At 36.8% G+C, this 24109-nt stretch overlaps 1 protein-coding gene across 1 annotated transcript in view; it reads right to left on the reverse strand.

The window, feature by feature from the left end:
* Window positions 1–24109, reverse strand: part of LOC122658802 (WD repeat-containing protein 43) — a 39435-nt gene that overhangs the window by 6260 nt on the left and 9066 nt on the right. The window contains exons 2-9 of the mRNA XM_043853924.1: window positions 21684–21827; window positions 21449–21564; window positions 13780–13931; window positions 11379–11467; window positions 10117–10663; window positions 8762–8932; window positions 587–771; window positions 367–446 (exon numbers count right to left, since the gene is read on the reverse strand). Coding sequence (XP_043709859.1) covers window positions 367–446; window positions 587–771; window positions 8762–8932; window positions 10117–10663; window positions 11379–11467; window positions 13780–13931; window positions 21449–21564; window positions 21684–21827 — 1484 coding nt within the window. The remainder of the gene's footprint in view (window positions 1–366; window positions 447–586; window positions 772–8761; window positions 8933–10116; window positions 10664–11378; window positions 11468–13779; window positions 13932–21448; window positions 21565–21683; window positions 21828–24109) is intronic.

A 24109-nucleotide genomic window follows, 5' to 3' on the forward strand; every position in this document is an offset into this window, starting at 1 on the left:
AGTGTTTTACTCATAATACCCAAACATTGGTGTTTAAAATAGTATGTACCCAATGGTATGGCTGTCTGACCACTTTCTATAAAGAGAGTGAGAAGTAGGTTGGCCATGATAATGTGGGACTGCATTCTTCATATCAGAAAGTATATTAATGCATTGTATGAGCCTATGAGGCTACATCAAAGTCTTTCTTTTTTCTTTTTGCCCCCTTTTGAGTGTGGAGGTGGGTCTCATGATCAGTCAAAATCCTCGTTTATTTTTTCAATTTTTTTTTTCTGGTAAATAAACAACATTGAATGCAAGATATAAATTAGTAAACAATACCCGATATACAGAAATACCCTATCAGAAAAAGAAAGAATATTGAACCTTGATTTCCACATGGAGACCAAAAACGTCAGCAATTTGTATGCATCAGCTGAAGTCATAGACAAAACAGATGCCTTAATCTGAAGGGAAGACAAAGACAGTTAGCAATAGATACCTAAATCAAAGCAATGTGCATTGAATCAACTAATATTAATAAATGCCAAAATCATGTAGGCTACACTTTTAGAACAATTCCTTTTTCTATTACTAGAAGACACACCTTCTTTTGTGAGATTTGAGCTTCAAAGTGAGCATCACTAAATGTAGTAGAATTCATGGTTGAGTCGGCATTCAGTGGGTAACTATCTCTAGTAAGATCTTCCTCACTAGTGAGAACTCCTAATGATCTAAGGCGATCCTCCATGCATATTGTAGTAGTATCCACTTCAACCATTACCTGGTCATCTGCGTATGGAAGTCATAAACAAATAAGATCAGGCAACAGCATAACCAATTGCCCACTCTAATATTACTCATCATCAAAATAACCTAGAAGTATGGAACACATAACAACACATGAAACAACTTCTAAATTTTTTCTTCTTATTATTTTTGTTTCAGGTCACATCAGCCTCTGCTCATCCTCATTTGTGGTCTCTCAATCACTCGAGCTGGTCGCTTCTTTAAGCCCTTGCTGCTTGGTGCTTACCCATAAAATCAAGGTTCACACCGCAAAGTGGTTAGAAGGATAAAACACCAACCAGCCTTGATCACAAACAAGGTTTCTTCACCATTGGAGCATGGAACTAAAACTATTTTCAAGACCTCGAGACGAGATGAAGGGCGAAACATCTTTTTACCTCATCTCGGTCGAGATCTCGACCCAAACACATGTATATGAGTGCCAGATCTCGACCGAGAGGCGAGATCTCGGTGGTTTTGGTCATCTCGGTGGGAAATCTTGATATACAGACACTTATTTATGCAAATCTTGGTATATAGACACTTTTTTATACCTAATATCATTTAAGTAAATGAAATTTGTATTTTATTTATTTAAGATATTATTCATAAATAAGCAAATACCACCCTATTTGAATCCAATAAAAATAGTTAAAAATCAAATTCCAAAAAGAAAAAAAGGTCAACCCCCCAGTTCAGGAACAAAAACTGGATTTTCAACAGTAGGTGCAATTTTCAACTTTTTAATGTTGGGGTTTTTCTCAAATCTAAAAATTCCATAAATCTTAATATGGTAAAACATTGCTAAAAACCAAAAGTGCGGTAAAATATTCATTTGTTTTGATGTCCAAAAAAATATTTTGATTCAGAGCAATTTGGACAGCATTCGTGCACACCAAATTAAGTTTGACCAGTACATAACTCCTTCAATATAAATCAGATTTAAGCAATCTTGGACTACAACAAATCCAAGATTGCTTAAATCTGATTTATATTGAAGGAGTTATGTACTGGTGAAACTTAATTTGGTGTCCGTGAATGGTGTCAAAATCGCTCTGAATGAAAATATTTTTTTGGCATCAAAACAGATGAATATTTTACCCCACTTTTGGTTTTTAGCAATTTTTTATCATATTAAGATTTATGGAATTTTTAGATTTGAGAAAAACCCCAGCATTAGAAATTTGAAAATTGCACCTACCGCCGAAAATTCAATTTTGTTCTTGAACTGGGGGTTGACTTTTTTTTCCTTTTGAAATTTTATTTTTTAACTATTTTTATTGGATTCAAATAGGGGGTATTTGCTTATTTATCAATAATATCGTAAGTAAATAAAGTATTACATTTACTTAAATGAAATTAGGCATAAATAAGTATTTGTCATGGTTTTTGGCATAAGTGTCTGTCCTGGTTTCCCACTAAGTGAACTCCTATATGGATTTTGATTTTTCAAAATCCGATAGCGTCATTGTGTTTAAATGGCCCAAAATAGGTTGTATACCAACTTTCATGACCAAACTATGTCTAAAACCCACCGAAACCAGCCATCAAATTCAAAAAAAAATACCCCAACTCGTCGAGATCTTGCCGAGATCTTGATCCAACTCACTATTTGGCCAGCTCGAACCTGTACTCGAGACGAGTCCTTGATCTATGCATTGGCGAAGAAGAGCAGCAATTGCTTTTCATTAACCAAAATCCGTGTACCATGTTGGCCTCCCTTACAAACTTATATAGAAGACACAAAATAGACTCCACTAAAAAGGAAAGGCCTAACCCAACCTGTAACACCCCGCATGCATGTCATGATTATTTTAGATGTCCTTGAATAAAATTATGTATCTGTGAATATTTTATTATTATTTATGTTATGATTAAAGTGCACTACTGCTATTTATATATTTTATATAAATTTGGTTATATTTAAGTAGTATTTGAGGTAAAGTGGCATAACTGTAAATATGGCTGTGGTCTTCCATTGACTTCTTGAATTATATAATGCATTACATTTTCTGTTTTACTTATTTTTATAATATTATAATGTAAGATGTACTATTTTATAATGTCATAATATAAAGTGTATTATTTAAATAAATTTCATATAAGATATTAATATTATAAGAATTTACTTTAGTATTTATTATACACTAAGGTATATATATATAATAAAGTACATGGAATATATATCATATGGTTGATATAATATACATGCACTATTCTATAGGATATATAAATGGTATACATAATATATGAGATATGGTAATATATATGCATGGGAGAAAGAACGCTACCTAGGTGTGTGGTGCGCTGCCCCTGTGCCCAGACACCGGTGTGCGAAATGACCGCCGCACCCCCATGTAAAGGGGGAAAACCCCCGGGGCGTGGCGCTCATTTCGGGCGCCACTGTGTCTGGGGTCAAGGGCAGCGCACCACACGCATCTAGGTAGCGTTCTCTTTCCCTATCTGTATTTATAAAGGCTAAATGATCCTTAGTGGGCTTATATCATCAGCATTATTAGCATAGTTTTAGTGGGTTGTGAGGTGGCAGCACCTTGTGCTTACCTTGTTGAAGTGGTAATAAGATGGACAGCCACCCAGCCTGTCTTGTGAGGTATCCAAAGACTAGGTAACTAAGGTTTAATGTGGATTTGACCAAACATTATCATCTTGTAATGGGATTAGTGATAGGTTGATACTTCGAATCAATATAAATTAAGTACAGTTTAGTTAGTAGTTAAAAATCAATTACATTAGGGTTAATTAGTATTTTACTATGGTGATATAAATAGGTTAATGGGTGATTAGAAAACAGATTAGTATCCATACTCAGCAAGCAAAACCGGTTCAGATTTTGAAGAAAAGAAGAAGAGAAGGGAAGGAACAACTGGTAATCTGCTGTTGGCTGAATTGAGGACTCAATCCATGGTTTGGGATGAAGTTAAATTGCTGACATAGGTCGAAAACACATCTCGACTCGGCGAGATCTCGGCGAGTTTCTCGGTTTTCTGAGAAACCGAAACAAGATGGCCTACGGTACATAAAAGTGCAATATCTCGCGAGATTATGGATCTCGGGTCGAGATCTCGGGTTGATCTATGGAAATGACCCTTCTACCATGTTTTTACTTACCTAACTCGACATATCTCGTCGAGATCTCGGATCTCGGGTCGAGATCTCGAGTTGACCCATGGAAATGACCCATCTACTATGTATTTACTTACCTAACTCGACAGAACTCTTATATGCTTGCTGTGGAGCACTATATGCAACATTATAGCAACACTATGTCATGGAAGGACTATGTGACACTAGCGGGGACTGAATACTTGATTCAAAGTCATTTTATGTGATGATAGTTGTAGCACTGTTAAACAGTTTGATGTATCACGTTAACATTTCTAATTCTTATTTAAGTCGTTTAACTATTAATTGAATGTTTTGCTTGCTTTCTATTACTAAATTATGTGTAAAGTAGGGTATTTTAGTACGTCATCGCCTACTCACCTATGGTCCGAATTGAAACTCATATCTGGACTTTGTTTTTGTAAAATCTGATAGTGCCATTGTGTTTAAATGGCCTAAAATAGGTTGAATACCAAGTTTCAAACCCAAACTAGGTCTAAAACCCACCGAGTTGAGGCTTCGAGTCGGAAAAAAAAAAATGCACCAACTCGGCTTGATCTTGGCGAGATCTCGACTCGACTTGGTTTTTCCAAGGGCCGAGTTGGTACCGAGACCCGAGTTTTAGTACCTTGATTGCTAAATCAATGGGAATCTGAAGGAGGTTATTGGGTATTGGATTAGAAAGAGAAGTAGAGAAGGAATTAGAGAAGAAAATTGGTGGGTCGAAGTCTGGAATCAAGAATTGAACCATGCTTCTACGGTACGTAAAGCCAGAATTTCTGGGTTAGTGTAGTGTTCAAATTACTGGGAACTTGTTAAGTGTATAACTTGGCAGTCATATATAGTGAAAGGTTGTTCAACAACTAGAGGTGGGAATTGAAACTATAATTGAAAGGAAATCAAAGTTGAGCTTGAGAATTCAAGAAAGGAATTGAAAGTAGCAGAGAATACTGAGGTATAAACACTTTGAACCTTAGTTATTGTAGTAATTAGATTTTTGAAGTTTTGTTGTTAACTAAATTAAGCTGCCAATTTCTTGAATGACAGTGAAATTAAGATGGGCAATTAGAGGTTGAGCTGCTGAAATATTGTTTTGAAGAGGGGGAAATTGCATAGGAGCTAATAGGAAGAGAAAGGAGGACCCTTCCCCTTCTTCAAACTCCGATTCGTATTTTTCATATAGAAATCTAGGATCAACACATTGATTTTTTCACAATTTTTTTTTTGAACCGTATGCATCCAAAGGTGCATGTACGGTTCCTAAAGGATACTATTTTGTCCTAATCAACCGACTTCATCACGAAAGATTACTTTTTTAACACAGAATAATAATATGAAAGAAAAAAAATTGAATATAATAAAAAATAAGAATAAGAAAACTTTTTCTTTTATTTTAGAAAGGTTTTCTTTCCCCAATAGTTATACATCACTAAGATGGACTACACTATTTAAGTTAAGAGTTTTTGAAAGATGATCAATAAGTCTAAAGAAGGTTGAAAACCTTTTTTTCTATAGCAAAACAGATATTTTTAATCAAAATAACTGAATCGTTTGAAACTAATTAAGATCTATATTTTAAAAGAATATTTGTAAAATTGATGAATTTTATTTGACATTGCTTAATTAAATTGGTGATTATTGGAACTGGAATGATGCTGTTTTAATAGTTTAAGATTTGCTTAGATGGATTATGAACCCCATTAGAGAAGCTAAGTGAGCAAGATACATAACCCCAATCAGCCCTACCAGAACAAGGGAAGAACAGCCTATTTTTGGGTAGTGTATTCCACAAACAGGCTCACCGGTTCATAGCAACCCAGATCTGGTTGCTCTGTTTCAGCAATTTTGGTTCTTTATCACTCAGATTTCCAACCAATGACCCTCTACCATACTTGGGCCATCTCAATAGACCCTTAGAGTGTTCGCCAACAATGAGTTTAACTACTGTAAGTATGCTATATTGATGTTAACTGTTATATATGTAGGAGAACCGGTTATACCCAAGTGTTTGTGAGTGTAGTACTGTAGTGGTGTACGTATCAAGAAGATATAAAGATGAAGGGTCATGACTATGTATCTATTTATAGTGTATTTGTGTTATCTGAATAGTTGAGATATATGCATAGATAAGTATTGTGTTATGTATGAAATGAATGATGTTTAAGTACACTGATTTGAATGATTGTTATTACTACACATGTATGCTTGATCATGCAAGTATGTAATGATGTATTTATGAGATGCTGAAATGCCAAGTAATAGAAAGCATGTTGACATCTTAGTTTATGATATGAATGTATGTTGATATCTTAGTGTATGGTATGAAATGTATGCTGACATCTTGATTATGGTATGAACTGATTTATGAACTTCATGAAATGGCACATTATGTTATGACAAATGGAAATGAGAAAGTGAAGTAAAATAAAAATGAAGGAAGAGAATGAAAGTGGTGAAGGTAAATGAATCCCTGTGGCTATCGCCCCTTTCTAGTAAGGAGTTATGTATTGGATGAGGGCCTTCTGATGAGTAGGACCACATTCATCCCAGGGCTCTGGTGCCTGGAATAAGGTATAGATGTGGCCTACAATGTAACTAGTGCTTACCCTCCCCAGGGCTCGAGTGCCTGGAATAAGGTGTGGATGTGGCCTACAATGTAACTAGTGCTTACCCTCCCCAGGGCTCGAGTGCCTGGAATAAGGTGTAAATGTGGCCTACAATGTAACTAGAGCGCATCTATAATGCTCACCATACCATCCTCCCCAAGGCTGCAGTTCCTGGGAACATGAGTAGACTAGTGATACGAGGTCAACTATCACCCTCAACTGATTGTACACTACGATAGTTCACCAAATGGCCAAGACCTGACCTAACTAAATAAAAAATGAAATTCTATGATTTGTCATTTATGCTTCCATTCCAACTATTGTATTTTTGAATGCTTGTATGCATATGATCATGAGTACCTCATTGAGCGTAAGCTCACCCTATATGAGTTGGTGTTTGTCAGATGAAGAGATAGGAGAAGAAGAATTCACAGCTCTAGGATTTGAGGGTTGTGAGACCTGATGTAGGACTTAGAATCTTTGGAATTTATCTTTTAGGGCAAAGCTTATTTTGGAGTTGAATGTAGTATTTAGGATGTCAGAACAGCTTGAGAACTTTTATATATAAGAATAGTCATGTAAATCAGATTTGATATGTATAAGACTGTAAATAAATATATAGCCACCAGCATAGTTATCAAGGCATCGCCATGGCATCCAGACTCCTTGGTCGCCTTGGACGCCATGGCGGGCACCTTGCCGACATGGTGGTGTCGCCTTGCTTTCTTTCGCCTTCCTGCCTTGATAACTATGGCCACCAGTGTATACCTTATCTTGTGAATAATCTGTAGTATACTGTTTCTGCTGTGTTTACATGTGAATCTGGGGCTTTGTTTGTTTGATTTATGTGAATGCAAGCTTCCTGTCTTATACCCTGTACGGGTTTGGGACCATAGTTCGAGATCTCACGAGATCTCTTTTTTTGAGAAGTCGAGTCGAGTTGGTATACGAGTTAAAAAATTACACTTTCTCGATCGAGATCTTGGGTAACTGGTCGAGAGCTCGGGTCGAGCCAGATCTCGACCCATCTACTTCTTTAAAAGTCACCTAACTCGACAGAACTCGATAGAACTCGATCGAGTTCTGTCCAAAAGCTATTTTATTCCCCATTTGAAGGTTGTGACTCATTTTACCTCTGGATTTGAAGTTGTAACCTGGGGGAGAGTTGATTCAGCTGCACATTTGAAGGATTCAGCTACACATCTTCAAGTATCATCTCAAATTTGAAGGATTCAACTCTTATATGCTTGTTGTGGAGCACTATATGCAACAGTGCAGCAACACTATGTCATGGGAAGACTATGTGGCACTACTAGGGACTGAATACTTGATTCAAACTCAGTTTATGTGATGATAGTTGTAACTTGTAACATTGTTAAATAGTTTGATGTATCACTTTAACATTTCTAATGCTTATTTAAGTTGTTTAGCTATTAATTGAATCTTTTGCTTGCTTTCTATTACTAAATTATGTGTAAAGGTATTTTAGCACATCGTTAAGGTCCGAAGTAAAACTCCTATTTGGACTATGTTTTTGCAAAATCTGATAATGTCATTGTGTTTAAATGGACTAAAATAGGCTGAATACCAAGTTTTAGACCTAAACTAGGTCTAAAACCCACCAAGTTGAGGTTTCGAGTTGAAAACAAAAAAAATGGACCAACTCGACCGAGATCTCGATTTTTCCCAGGGTCGAGTTCCGAGTTTTAGTACCTTGTTTGGGATGTTACACAATCCTTAACTAATAAGGCAACATAAAGTAACAAGGGAACTGAAATAATAAAGAAAACTAACTCAAAACAAGATTGGACTTACAGAATCCTAATCCAGCCTAATTAAAACACTTAATAACAATTAAAATAAATAAATAAAGACATTTAACTAACTAATCCAGTATGCCTAGCCTATACCCATAGTAAAGGTCCATTAAAGTGGCCATTCTAACGAAATCACAAGGGATCAAAGGCCCAAGACATACATAACCCAACCCAAGTTAATTTCTATTAAAATAAGCTCATTTAAGTGATTTAACTACATCACCTTCACCATGGAAATGTTGGATCTGGAAAATCTAATGCGGAAGTTAAGGAAGCTAGAGAATAAGCACCAATACAATGCCAGAACTCATTATATAAGCGAAAAACAACTTTCATTATAGTAAATGAATAATAGTGTAATATTGCCATGCATGTCTAGAACCCAAGGTTGATGCCATACATAAATGAGTAACAAGCTTAAAGTACGCTGAGTCATGTTGAGCGTACCTTTGCTATCCACCAGCTTTACTTCCCTCTGTATGTCAACCAAATCATCAGCCAACAATCGATCACGATCTCTACTTGAGTGCTTCTCTTTTCTCTTTTTATCACGAAATTCATAAACCTTTGGGACCGGAAGCAAAGCATCTTCAGCATTTGATCGGTCTAAAGCAGTGACTGTTGTATCATTAACCAGTAATCAGTCATCTGTGAAGATCAGTATCCAAAATGATAGACAGATTCATATTTTTGTTAATAAAGTTATCGACGGCTTTACATGGCCGTCAAATATAAAACTAAGGAAAAGTATGAGCACAAACCCACGGTACACTTTAGAAGACACAATGTACATCTTTCATTATCTCTATTATGTATGTGGTTCACATCCAAGTGGTTTCTGAACCCACCAATTGGCTTAAACAACATTCAAGGCGTTGTAGGTCAAGATCACGCTAGTTGCATTATTTTAACAGTCTGATGCATAGAATACTTTTCGAAGTTCCTTGCTCTCTTGGACTGCGATACAGATAGAATTTTGTGTGGTAAGGGTGCTATACTGGATAATTCTCTGGTTCTCATAAATTTGTTGAATTCTTTTGCGAAGCCTCCATGGTTTTTAGGCACTGGTGAAAGGATGTCCAAATCAGATTAACGTCATGTATGTAACTAACCAACTTTCAGACAAAGCAACAAGGAGAAAAAAAAATTAAGTGAAAGTTTTCATTGGAGCTACTAAACTCTCAAATAAAGTGGCTATGTTTCTTGCTAATTCCTGGATCTTTTAATATCTGATAAGGGGGAAAAATTGCACTCATATCTACCAAAGTAGTAGAAGAACAAGAAGTGACAGGCAGGTACAACTCAAAAGAAATTAAATTTCAGATTAAGTGAGACACAAGAAACAAGGAAAAAACTATTTTCTTCGCTAAGCTTTCCATCCTAAGTTTCTTTTGAGGGACAATGGTATATATTCTGACTTTTCCATTTCATAAAACAGCAGTGGCACTACCAACCTAAGCTTAATGAGAGAGAGAACTTATTCTCAAACAATACAAATCTTATTTCTGGGGCTTACAAATACGGACAGCAACAGAAAATTTGCAGATGTTCAACCAATTTTATACATCTTAGAGAATGCTGCCATGACAGAAGTTTGGATATCTGACTTCCAAGTGGCCAGGCTTCTACAAAGTAAATCTACAGACTCTAAGAGCGTGATCAGTAAAAAGCTTTCAAAACAGTATAAGGATGAAACTCCGAGTCTATAACCACTTCAATCAGATATAGTACTGCATTACTATTGAAACCTTGTCAGAAAAGGCACAAAAAAAGAGAGAATCAAATAATAATACAGGGCTTACCTTCAGTTTGCACATCCATCCCTTTCTTAGATTTGTTAGACTGAACTAATGGTAGAAGAACTCCATTCTGGGAGGTATTCAACGTTACGTCCTGACCATGCTGCACTGTTATTCTCTCAAATGATGGCTTTACTAATGAACCATATGCAGCAAGCACTTGACCAGAGGATGGTTTGACAATGCATTGTAATTTTGCAGCAAATATTGTAGGTAATACACCCCTGTGATTCTTTGAGAGCTGACTGTCAATAGATAATGAGATTTTTGTGGGCTTGACATTGTGTAATTCCTCAACGCTTCTTCCATACCAAAAATAACAAAGTCCAACTTCTGAGATGGCCAAAACATATAAGCTGACGTCTTCTGTTCCCTTATTGTCTCCATACTTAGAGTCTACATACACAGCAGGATGCTCCATTGCAAGCACAGCGCTAGCAGACTTCTTTTTGCTACCATCTACTCTCCAGACTGCAATATATCTTTCGCCAACAGCAGAAGAGAGGATATACTTCCCATCTTCAGTGAAAATCATGCAACGAACAGCTCCCTATTCCATAGCAAAAAGAAAATAACTGACAGGACAGAGATGGTTGAAGTAGATGGCCAGGGTAGGGCTGTAAACGAACAGGATATTATCTGGATTCAGCCCATTTATCCCGGATACAGATACCCTTTTATCATATTCGATTAAGATCTGACCCGTTTATAGTATATCAAATCAATAATCGGTCAGATATTGGTAAAGGCATATTCGATCCAACTAATATCCGTTCCATTTAAAGTACTATATATTTATACATATACAATGAATATATCATATATGTGACATATATCTATATGGAATTATATGCAGTACAGCGTTATATAAATGGCATTTAACATAACAAGAGGGGTATTTGTGGAAATAAATTTTAGAAAGAAGTACAAATAAGTAAAAAAAAAAAAGTGTACAAATAGGAGGTAAAACTTAAAAGACAGGATAAAAGCATAGGCATTTTAATCGGATATCCAATTACTGAGAGCCGTATCCAGATATTTAAACAGATACAACTACGGATATGGATTTTCAAATTTGTTGGATATTTTAATAGGGTATTGGATATCCGATTAAATTAACAGACAGATTACAGATATAGCTATATCTGGCCTGAATGTGGTCCATTTACAGCCATAGGCCAGTTGCAATTAATCCTAGAAACCAGCACATTAAACATTAAGAATGAACCGTCATAAAGAACAAATTTTAACTCCTTTAAACTCACAGGATGGCCTGAAAACTTCTGTACTCTTTTATTATCCGCAGAATCGAAAATCTTCAACTGACCAGCTGCAGCTGCTAATGTCTTCCCGTCTGATAAAAATGAATAATTTTTAACACAACAAGCAGAAATTTTATTTGCTAACGAAGAAAATAAGCCCATAATAAACTCAAATATTTAAAAGAGAACCCCATGAAAGGTATCAACTTCAACCATTAAAGCAGGCAAACAAAAATATCCAGAGGCATTCGACCATTAAAGCAGGCAAACAAAATATTCATCGAGACATTAATTAATGCCAGCTTTCTGACATAAAAATATCCAACTTTCAGTAGGATATGGGATCCATCTTTCCAGGCCCAAGATATAATCACGGTTGGCTATCATAAAAAAATTTTGTTGGGGCATTCAATGAGTAACCAAATACCTGATTGACATTACCCAAATATGCCAAGGTTTGACTCGCTAGTAATTAGGATGGTTTTGGATTTGCAAACACTAATGTATGGCCACCACTAAATAGCACAGAATAAAGCACCCAAAATGAGAGAATAAAGGAGAAATAAATGTGAAGAAATCATAGTTCGAGAACTCGCGAGATCTGACCGAGATCTCGTTTTTCTGGGAGGTCGAGTCGAGTTGGTATACGAGTTCTCAAATTACATTTTCTCGGTCGAGATCTCGGATTGACCCAGATCTCGACCTATCTACTTCTTTAAAACTTTAAAAGTCATCTAACTCAACAGAACTCGATATTTCTCGATTGAGTTCTGTCCAAAAGCTATTTTCTTCCCCATTTAAAGGCTGTGACTCATTTACCTCTGGATTTCAAGTTGCAACCTGCGGGATAGGGGACTTGACATATGCTGATGACAACTTTGAGATGCTTGCTGCGGAGCACTATATGCAACAGTGCAACAACACTATGTCATGGGAAGACTATGTGGCACTATTGGGGACTGATTACTTGATTCAAACTCAGTTTATGTGATGATAGATATAACTTGTAACATTGTTAAACAGTTTGATGTATCACTTAAACATTTCTAATGCTTATTTAAGTTGTTTAGCTATTAATTGAATGTATTGCTTGCTTTCTATTACTAAATTATGTGTAGAGTAGGGTATTTTAGTACGTCATCGCCTACCAACTTATGGTCCGAAGTAAAACTCCCATTTAGACTTTGTTTTTGCAAAATTCGATAATGCCATTGTGTTTAAATGGCCTAAAATAGGCTGAATACCAAGTTTCAGACCCAAACTAGGTCTAAAACCCACCGAGTTGAGGTGTCAAGTTGAAAAAAAAAATGAACCAACTAGACCGAGATCTCGGTTTTTCCCAGGGTTGAGTTCCAAGTTTTAGTTCCTTAGAAGAAATGACATGCATAGATCTTATACATGTTATAATGTTGCAATTGGACACAAGCATGCAGAGGCATTTTCAAGATTAGTTCATTCCTACCCTTTTGAAAGTGGTATCCATATAGAAAACAAAGAAGTGCACCTGCACCCCTTTTGTACTACCTATATAGAATAATTTGAGAATCACACACACATGTCATTTGAAGCAAGAATGCATAGAACGAAGGAGCTCCATACCATGATAGTCAAAGACTAGTATATGGATTGATGCTTAATTAATGTATGAGTTCCAAATCAAGTGATTGCTTCAAGTATAAAAAACCCATAACATCAACATTAAAAAGGAAATTAGTGATCACAAATCGTACAATAATAACTAGGGTTCTAGTGGATGTCTTTAGTAGGAGAAAGAGAAGTTGAGCACGTAGAAGGTGCAGCAGCCACACCCAAGGAGGACTCCTAGTCCTTACTGAATTAATCACCACCCCGATATTCAAAACAATCATTGAACTGGCTGCCCACTCACTCACTCATGCAAAGGGACAATATCATATATTTCATAAAAGTTCATCACAATAATTTGTAAGATGGAGTCATGGACAGATAATTTGGACAGCCAAAATGGAAGGACAACTGGCTTAGTTGGATGCAGGAAGTAAAACAGAAGTCATTAGCCACAAACAAATTGCATAGACAACATAGATTATCTCATTAATCTACACACAGAATAGATATTTGATTTTCCAATTCAGTTTATCCTTAGACTTTGTCCTTCCTTATAAGATTGCCAATGTAATATTCCAAGCTAACAATCATTACTTCAACATTTCATGAATAAGACCAGCATTCCATTACCCAGATAAAACCAGGATCTAAAGCCAACCAAAAACTCATATTTCAGCTGATTCTATTACAGATAATAATTGAAATTCTGATAAGTCCATCACAAAATATATAGATAAACTATGTCTTCCTTCTCTTAAACAATAAAGTATAAAACATGATTAATTAAGAAGTATAAACTTGCACAAAAAATATATACCAGGTGCAACGGAAATGGAGGATATTGCATTTGTTGAAGCTCTAAACTTCCCTAACAGGTTTCCTGTCATGGAATCGATTTGGCAAACCATACCATCAGCACCCGCAGTATAAATGTGCAAAGCGTGTGAAGAGGCAATGGCATTGACACCTCTGCACATTTTTCAAAAAGAAAACAGAAAGAAAATTATCATGGTTAGAGGACCCAGAAGAAATTAATGTACTCAGCTTAGCCATAGTTGTCACGGCATCTAGGCAACCCAAGGCGTTGGAAGGGGACTGGACGCAAGGTGACCAAGGCACCCACCTAGGCAATGCCTTGACAACTATGAACTTGGCTACAAATGCTTTAAAAATGGTTTTCAATATCATCTATATATACGGTATCAATCTGCTCTTATCAAGCTTGATTTTAAGCCCTGTGATCCTCTAATTGCATTTGAGAACATCTCATAGGTTAATGATGTGGTCCTCTTTGTCATCCACAACTTCACATAAGATGATAGGGTAATCCAAAAACCATAGATGAGGCAATCTACAAAGTTCAGTCTTTGTCAGCATTATTGTAGAGTTTTTACTCTTTGTGCATAGAATGTTATCATATAATTGATCACTTGATATTTTAACTAAACTTGTTATTTTTCTATTCTTTTAAATATTACATTGATCGAATTTCTAGATGAACTTGACCTGAATGGATATTAGTGCCCAAAATATGTACATGATGTGTATAGAAAGCAAGTATATTACAGTTTGAATGTATCATTTGATTGAGAAACATAAGGTATTTGGGGATTGAAAACTAAGGGCCATTTTGCATCTTGATCAGAACAAGGTCCATCTCTACCAAAACATAATATGAAATAATTATACATAGCAAGTTATTAACTAAACATTGTTTGGACTTCCGGTTGAAATACTGAAATTCGATGAATTATTTTCACACACAAATAATTCATCAATTGTAGGCAAGCATGTCCCCTCTAAGCGAGGTGCCGCATCGGCGCCCAGATGCAGTGACAAGTAGGCAAGGGTTCTTGGGACGTGGATGAGTGCTGGTAAAGAACCTAGTCCAAAGGCATAGGATTAGATTAGAATCTTGGAACATAGGATCTTTAACAGGTAAGAGTCTAGAATTGATAGATGTTATGAGGAGAAGAAGGATTAGCATAACCTGTATTCAAGAGACTAGATGGGAAAATAAAAAAAGCTAAGGAGTTGGACAACTTTAAACTTTGGTATACAAGGGATAAAAGTAATAGAAGTGGAGTGGTCATAGTAGTGGATAAAGTTTTAAAGAATGATGTGGTGGATGTTAAACGATTTGGAGATAGGATTATATCCATCAAGCTTGTGTTGGAGTAACAGGTTGTCAATATAATAAACGCTTACGCACCTCAAGTACAATTGGATGGAAGTAGTAAGTTACAATTTTGGGAACACATGGATGGATTAGTCCAAGGTTTTAGTCAAGGAGAAAAGATTATAATAGGGGGTGATTTGAATAGACATGTTGGGAAAGATCGTTGATACAATCCCAGGGATTGGAAACCCTATATGGGTTTTGGCTTTCTATGGGCCCGCCCAAGTGTTAAATAACCCAAATCACAATCACTAGTGGCAAAATAGTAAATAGTTTGAAGATTTATAAGATCAGTGGCAGATTTGAAAATAAACAGAAGTCTATAATAGGATAGCAGTATCGTAATTAAATGGAAGTCAATTGAAAGGAATGCCACATATTAATGAAAGGGGTGAGCTAGGAATTAAAAACAAAATATGGACAAAGGAGAATATGGGAGAAAAAAAAGGGGTATTAAGTGAAACAAAAATTAAAATAAAGGAGCAAAAGAATCGTGGGAAGGGGGGTTGTCTTCTTCAACCTTATGCTGGATATGATGTGGCTATGGCAGCAAGCCAGCAGCAGTAATTTTGGAAGAGCTTCCACACGGCAAGCCCAAACCAACCAAGATTCTGGGAACAGAATCGCAATACAAAGCTCTATGAAGTTCAGGCGTTATCCTGATGATACAGCCTTGATTCACCAAGCAAAACTTCTCTGAAATCAGATCCGGCGAACTCCATAGTTGCAGGTTTCTTCCAAAGTTCGAATCTCAGAGCAAGTAAAGCTTTGGGATATGAAGCTTTCAGATAAGGATCGCCCAAGGTAGGGCTACCTTCAACACAAATCTCAGGGAGAAAGAGAAGAGGGTGGAGAGGTAATGAAGGCCAAGAGAGGGCCTGCGGTACCGCCAGCAAAAGACAAAGACGAGGAAGAAGAAGAAGAAGAGATGAAAGATCAGAGGAGACAAAGATACGCACAGCTCATGGCAGCCATCAAACTAATCCCAAATAAAATATCATTCCCCAAAAACTACACCCCATAGTGGGTTACATACTCTTTTACAGAATTAAGAAAAAGAAATCCTAATCCGAACCTAAGACTAAAATAGAGTTGACTCTATCTTGGACTCAACTGAAACAGAATTTGGACTCAACCCTACTTGCTACTAACGACTCCCTAACAAGATAAAGATTATTGAAAAAAAAACTTACATAGTATCTCAAATTAAACCTACGGTTAACTGCATCAATCGTAGAGGATATGAAGGTGTACATGGAGGATATGGTTTTGGAGAGAGGAATGAGGAGGGGATCTCAATTTTAGATTTTGTTGTGTTTATGATTTATCCATTGTAAACACTTACTTTGAAAAGAGAGAGGAGTATTTAGTTACCTTCAAAAGTAGTGAATGGTGGTGCAGTTAAGATTGTCCAATTGGGTCAATTGGGCCTCACAAAACTTTTTTTTTGGCCCATGGTTGGGTTCTATAGATCTTAGGCTTCTTATTTTTGGGTTTATTGATGTAATGGGCCTAATTTATAAGCCTATAAAGTGGGGATAATGTTAGTACACGGGATTAGTAGTTAATTGAGTGCTTGAGTTTGATTAGGATACTTAATAGCTAGATAGAATTCTGGTTAGAGTTTATTTACTTTATTGAGTGTATTAGAATGATTAGGAGTCCTTTTACGAGTCAAATTAGGAATTTTAAAAGGTCTATATGTATGTAATACAACCCCATCAATTAGAGATGATTTGAGTAAAGAATGAGTTTTTTTAAAGAGTTTTGGTGCTGTTGAGCAAGTGCATACGGAATTGGTATCCCAAATCTGATTTCTTCTCTTCTCTTCTGTTCTCTTCTTCTTTCTTCTTTCTCCCAAGAAGATCGATCTCTTCTCACTTCCATCCCCTTCCATCAATCTGATTTCTTCCCTTGACAACGCAGTTGCTTCCTTTATCCCAGATTTGATTACAGGTCTGATTATTGGGCCTACTTGCATCTGAGATCTTTAATCTGGATTTTCAAATTTAAAGTAGCCAAATAGATTTCTTCCTTACTAGAAGGTCCGATAGATTATTAAGTAAGGACTATAAAATTATACCAGGGGAGAGCCTAACCACACAACATAGATAAGTGGTCATGGATATGTGCCTTACTATACAAAATCGTAAGAAATGTGAGCTTATTTTCCCTAGGATAAAGCGGTGGAGCTTAAAAGGAGATACTTTGAAATCATTTACTAATGAAGTGGTCAAATAAGGAAAATGGGACTTTGAGGGACACACTAATACGATGTGGAATGAGATGACTACTTGTATTAAGATGGTTGCTAAAGATGTCCTAGGCGAATCAAAAGGAAAACGTCATTCTTCTAGAAAGACTTGGTGGTGGGATGATGAGGTTCAAACAGCCATTAAGTCTAATAAAGCTAGTTTAAAAATATGGCAAAGGACTAAGGATGTAGAGGATCTACAATGGTATAAATTTGTTAGAAATGAAGCTAAGAAGATTGTGGTAAAAGCAAGGGAAAAGAATTATGAAGATCTTTATAACTATCTGAGCACAAAGGAAGGGGGAAAACTATTTATACGATAGCTAAAGTGAGGGAAAGGAAGAGTAGAGATCTTGACCATGTTAGATGTATTAAAAGTGAAGAAGGTAAAGTACTAATAAGGTATGAGGACATTAAGAAGAGATGGGAAGGTTATTTCTGCAGCCTACTAAATGAAAACACTTCGAGTAACAATGTTACGGAAGACTGCATTACCCATTGAGACACCACATGTCGTAGATATATACGAAGAATTAGGGTGTTTGAAGTAAAAGAAGCTTTAAGCAAGATGAAAGTAGGCAAGGCACAAGATCCAAATGAGATCCCAATAGAAGCGTGGAAGAGCTTAAGAATCTGTGGTTTATCATGGCTAACAAAGCTGTATAGTAAGATTATGAACTACGAAAAATGCTAGATGAATGGAGGAGAAGCATTGTGGTTCCGATTTACAAAAATAAAGCTGATATTCAGAGCTGCTGAGCTGCAATAACTATATAGGCATAAAACTAATGAGTCATACTATGAAATTATAGGAGAGGGTTATTGAAACCCACTCAAGACAAGAAACTACTATTACATTACGGAGAACCAATTCAGTTTTATGGCAGGAAGATCCATGACGAAAGCTATTTACCTAATTAGGAGACTTATGAAAAGATTTAGAGACTGCAAGAAGGATCTCCATATGGTCTTTATTGACCTAAAAATAGCTTATGACAGAGTCCCTAGAGAATTAATCTAGCAAGTACTAGAGAAGAGAAGTGTTTCAAGTAAATATGTGGTCATAATTAAAGATAGGTATGATGGTGCGGTAACAAATATAAGAACTGTGGAGGGCCAAGGTAATGAATTCCCAATTACAATTGTGTTACATCAAGGATCAGCTTTAAGCCCTTACTTGTTTATACTTATCATGGATGATTTAACCAAAGACATTCAAGATGGGGTTCCTTGGTGTATGCTTTCTGTTGATGATATTGTTTTGGTGGATGAGACAAAGGCAGGGACTAACGCCAAATTAGAGTTATGAAGATCAACCTTGGAATCAAAAGGTTTTAAGATAAGTAGAATGAAGACAGAGTTTAAGGTGTGTAACTTTGGTTACACTAGGACGGATAATAAGGTGGTGAAAATTAAAGAGAAGGAAATTTCGCAAAGTGATTATTTTAGGTATCTTGCCTCAATCATAAATAAAGAAGGTGATCTAGAGGATGATGATTCACAGAGAATTAAAATAGGATGGATGAAGTGGAGAGGTGCATCCGGAGTGTTTTATGATCAATGTATTCCTTTAAAACTCAGGAAAATTTTATAGGTCAGTCATACGACTTGCTATGATGTATGGTGCGGAAAGTTGGGCAATTAAGAAGCATCATATAGATAAACTCAGTGTAGCGGAGATGAGGATGTTGAGATGGATGAGTGGAAAAACTAGGAAGGATAAAGTAAGGAATGATCATATTAGAGCTGGTTTGAGAGTAGCTTTGATATATAAAACGCTACAAGAAAGTCGTTTGAGGTGGCATGGTCATGTTCAACGGAGGCCTTTGGATGCTCTAGTACGGAGAAGTGATTTGACTCATATTGAAGGAACTAAAAGAGCCAAAGGCAGACCTAAAATGACCTTACGAGAAGTTGTAAGGAAAGACATGCATAGCTTAGGTCTTGTATCAAATATGACCTCGAATAGAACTAATTTGATGGCAAGGATCCATATAGCCGACCCCATTTAGTTGGGATAAGGCTGAGATGTTGTTGTATATATACAGGATTTTAAGTATCGATAGGTGCCATATCGTTTCGGCCGATATGTGCCGGTAAGTATCAATATGGTACTTATTTTTCAAACAAAAAAAAAAAAAAGCTTATATTGACCAATACGAGACCGATACAGATAATATACACATCCTTTAAACCTGCAAAATAGAAACCATGAGTGAAATACGAAACTAAAAGCAACCGAAGGCCTTGGAAACTAGTTTTTCTCTTCGATATGAGTTGGAGGAAATCATCTAACCTAAACAAAAAGGACTATAATCTTCACCATTTCAACAAGTTTTGGGGACTTATAGGGTTAAAATCACATATTGAAATAGATTTGGGCGAAAAAAGTGGTAAAGTTGCAGATCTCTTTCTTTTTCTCTCTTCGGGGGGGGGGGGGGTTATGCATCACTAGATTAGGTACAAACGACACAAATCCTTGCATCAAGCTGATATATAGTTACATATTGCATAATAAGGTATTTTATGCTTCAAAACTGTATTTTATATGTATCATAAGCACATCCATGCATTACTTGACCATTTCCATGTGTCTCTTTAGCGTATCTAGCGTCTCTCCGATCCGATATGAAACGTCTCTTAAAATCACCACTCCAATACGGTACCTGTGGAGAATGGAGATAAACACGGAGCATTCTTTTTCCCTATATATATATGGGAAAAAGAACGCTGCTAGGTGGCGTGGAGCTTGGACCAGACACAGGACCACGCGAAATTACTGCCCCACCCCCAGGAAATCAAAAATCCTATCCAAGTTAATGCCCCTGCGCGCGCTCTCATTACCCCCCCAACCGATTGGTGCAGGGGGCCACGCAACCAGGCAGCGACCTCTTGCCCAATATATTTACATTATTTCAATTGAAATGTCAAATTTTTGAATTCTCCTGCATTTCAACCGAAACCACTGGGGAGCCCTTGGAATCCAGTTTTTTTGGCCAAAAAACTCCAATCTTTGGCTGTACGTATGGTGAGGTAGTACATGGCCATCGTTTGTGACCCAGAAGAACAGTACTATCGGTAGCAGCAATCTTCTAGTGGTTCTGAGCCTCCCTGGAACTCTATGTGGTACTGACATAGACATTGGGGTAATAACAACTTTAATAATACAATTGCATATATTAAGTGCCTATGATGAAACTTTTTTACATTGGTGTACTATTAAGTGGAAAATTTCTTCATTCTTAATACATATTCTAGTTGCTTCTATTGAATGTTGTGTTTCCAGTATCAAATTATGTTTAGAATGGGTTATATAAGAGAAAGGATACAATAAGCTACAACATACAATAGCAACCTAGGATCCGAAGACGAACTATCATTGGTGTGTGTGTGTGTGTGTGTTTTCAATCTAATGGTTTGGAAGTGCAATCATGCTTAAAAAGGATTGACCTGAAGTTTCAGGGCAAGACTGAACTATTACCAAAATGCATATTTTGGTTTTTTTTGCCAGAAATCTGCAATATTTCGACTGAAATTTCGCCATTTCGTGAAATATTTCAGTTTCAACAATGGTCGAAATCGAATTTTTGAACCTTGTAACTTAGTCAATCATGTCCTAGCAAGAGACTGGAAAATTCATGAAACTTCGAAGATATAGAGCAAACTGTCTGCAAAAAATTATTGAAACAAAATGGAAAATTCGTACATACGTTATCCAGCCTTTAGTTTCTAGAATATAGGCTAGTTATAAATGTCACAACATCAAGATAAATGTGTGGCTGAAGCACAACTCTTTCAAAGCTGGAGGATAAATTTGTAAGCAGTGCTCATGTCTGTTGAGATGGGAGTGTAGATGGACAAAATTATAGGTACTAGAGAATATTTTTGTGAGTTGGGGCTCACGAGCAGAAGCAAATATAAGGAGGAAGATCCCACCCCTTATATTTGTACCAATATCAAGTGATATTGCTATTTATGAGATATAAAAATTTGATGGAAAACAAAGTGCTAGATGACGTTTTTAAAAAATAGATATATGGGGTAGAAAGTTACCCAGGATGGCAGTCACTGACTCTCCACTTTAATTGACCAGCTGACACATCCAACGCTAAAACATCACCACTACCAGTTCCTAGAACTAAAAATGATAATCCAACCTCCTTTTTCCTCTGAAATCATGATGGAAAAATGGACACTACAAGTTAGTTGTAATCATAAAGCTAGATTTCAAAGATTCAGACTTCTGAAGATCAAAAACTCTGTAGCCATGTTTAATGCCAGAATGAACCTTTTTCTCCAAAGGTAACCATTTCATGCACTTGTAGTCAACTGAAAGGTGCCCTCTTTCTGGTTTTGTGTATAAATCTCCAGGATTGGTAGATGTGATGTCCACAAACTCGGTCTGGACCTGACCCTTCAAAGTGTCCCAAATCTGAGAAAAGACGAAATCAATCAGTAAAACAGACCATCCTGATAAGATGCTAAATGAGAAAGGAAAATTAATATACAGCTCTTCCTAAAAATACTACTATACTCGAACAGCAAATAAAAGAAAATAACAATGGGTAGTAATTTGGAATGCACCATCGTAGGTGCTACAAACTGTCCACAGTTGGATAGGCATCCAAGGTATTAATTTCAAAATGTCACTTGTATCCAATTTCAATTATCGACAACTCAAGAATAAACTATTGGTGGGAACAAAATCTAATTTAGACCAACTAAACAAATGCAAATCAGTGTCTCCGTGCATATATAGACCATGTTTCATTGTTTAATCACTATCAGTGTATAGAATGTCTGGAAATAAAGCAAGGATTGATTCAAGAGAAGAGGCAAGAAGGTAAGAGCTGAGAAGAGAAGAAGTGTGCAACCGTATGAGAGAGAAAATCGATTTCTCTCCTCTAAATTCTTTACTAACATAAATATGAGAATACACCTCCCTAGGGAGGTAAAAAAGAGAAAATACAACTAAAGGTGACAATACAATAAACCAGTAAAGTACCCATATTACATAAACTCTAACACTCCCCCTCAAGTTGGAGAATAAATGTCATACATTCCTAGCTTGCACAAAAGGGTACTGAACTGGTGAGGGATGAGTCCTTTGGTAAAGATGAGTGCCAATTGATCACCTGTCTTCACAAAGGGAGTACAAATGCAACCAAAGTCAATATTCTCTGTGATGAAGTGTCTGTCTACTTCAATGAGCTTTGTTCGGTCATGTTGCACTGGATTATGAGCAATACTTATAACAGCCTTGTTATCACAATAGAGCCGCATAGGTCCCTCAGTGTCAAATCCCAACTCCTGAATCAACCGTCTCAACCATATGTGTTCACATACTCCATGAGCCATTGTTCTAAATTCTGCCTCTGCACTGGACCTACCACAACAGGTTGTTTTTTGCTCCTCCATCTAACCAAGTTACAACCTACAAATGTACAATAACCTGATGTAGACCGTCAATCAGAAACTGAACCAGCCCAATCGACATCAATGTAGCTCTATATCCTCAAATGTTGTGTCTGGCATATAAAAGTCCTTCTCTGGAGAGGACTTCAAGTACCTGAGGATGCGATATACAGCATCCAAGTGCCCACTCTTGGGGGGCATGCATAAATTGGCTCACTACGCCAACTACATAGGTGATGCATGGGCGAGTCGAAGAGAGGTAGATCAACTTCCCCACTAATCTCTGGTACTACCCTGCATCAATAATGGATGTACCTTAATCTTCACCAGGCTTGTGATTTTGTTCAATTGAAGAATTTGTTGGTTTACAACCCAATGTTCATGTTTCTTTCAACAAGTCCAGTAAAAACTTTCTTTGGCAAATATTTATTCCTTCCTTTGATCTTGGCACTTCAATCCCCATGAAGTACTTCAAGGGTCCAAGATCTTTAATCTCAAACTATAGGGCCAAGTAGGACTTCAGTCTACTTATGTCAACCCTGTCATTTCCAGTCTCAACAATGTCATCAACATAGACAATAAGAGCTTTGATAGTACCATTACCTCATCGGGTAAATAAGGTGTAGTCGGCCCGAATCTGGGAATACCCATTCTTCAAGATGGCCCGCCTAAGCATCTCAAAACAAGCCTTAGAAAACTGTTGGAAGCCATAAAGTGTCTTTTTAATGAGATACACTTTCCCTTTAGCTAAAGGAAACTTGAAACCAGGTTGAGGTTGCATGTATACTTCCTCTTCTAGGTCACCATGGAGAAAAGCATTCTTCACATCCAACTGATACAATGGTCAATCTCTATTGGCCGCCATTGATAAGAGGACTCCTACAGAGTTGTGTTTAGCCACAAGAGCAAATGTCTCCTGATAATCAATCCCATAAACCTGATTGTACCCTTTGGCCACCAACTTGGCCTTATATCTCTCAACAGCATCATCTAATCGGTACTTGATTGTGTAAACCCACCTGCATCCAACCGGAACTCTCCCCTGGGAAGATCAACCAGTTTCCAAGTACAGTTCTTCTCAAGAGCCATCATTTCCTCAGACATGGCTTCCTTCCACTTTGGGTCAAACATGACCTCAATAACATTTTTGGGAATGGAAGAGGAGGAAAGAGCAATAAAAAAAGGCAACACCTTTTTGAGAGAGAGCATCATAGCAAACAAACTTGGCTATGGGGCTAGTGCAAACTCTCTTTCCCTTTCGAATGGCAATGGGAAGATCTAACTCAAAAGGAAGAGAAG

Source organism: Telopea speciosissima, chromosome 4 (genome assembly GCF_018873765.1).
Source record: "Telopea speciosissima isolate NSW1024214 ecotype Mountain lineage chromosome 4, Tspe_v1, whole genome shotgun sequence".
NCBI lineage: Eukaryota > Viridiplantae > Streptophyta > Magnoliopsida > Proteales > Proteaceae > Telopea > Telopea speciosissima.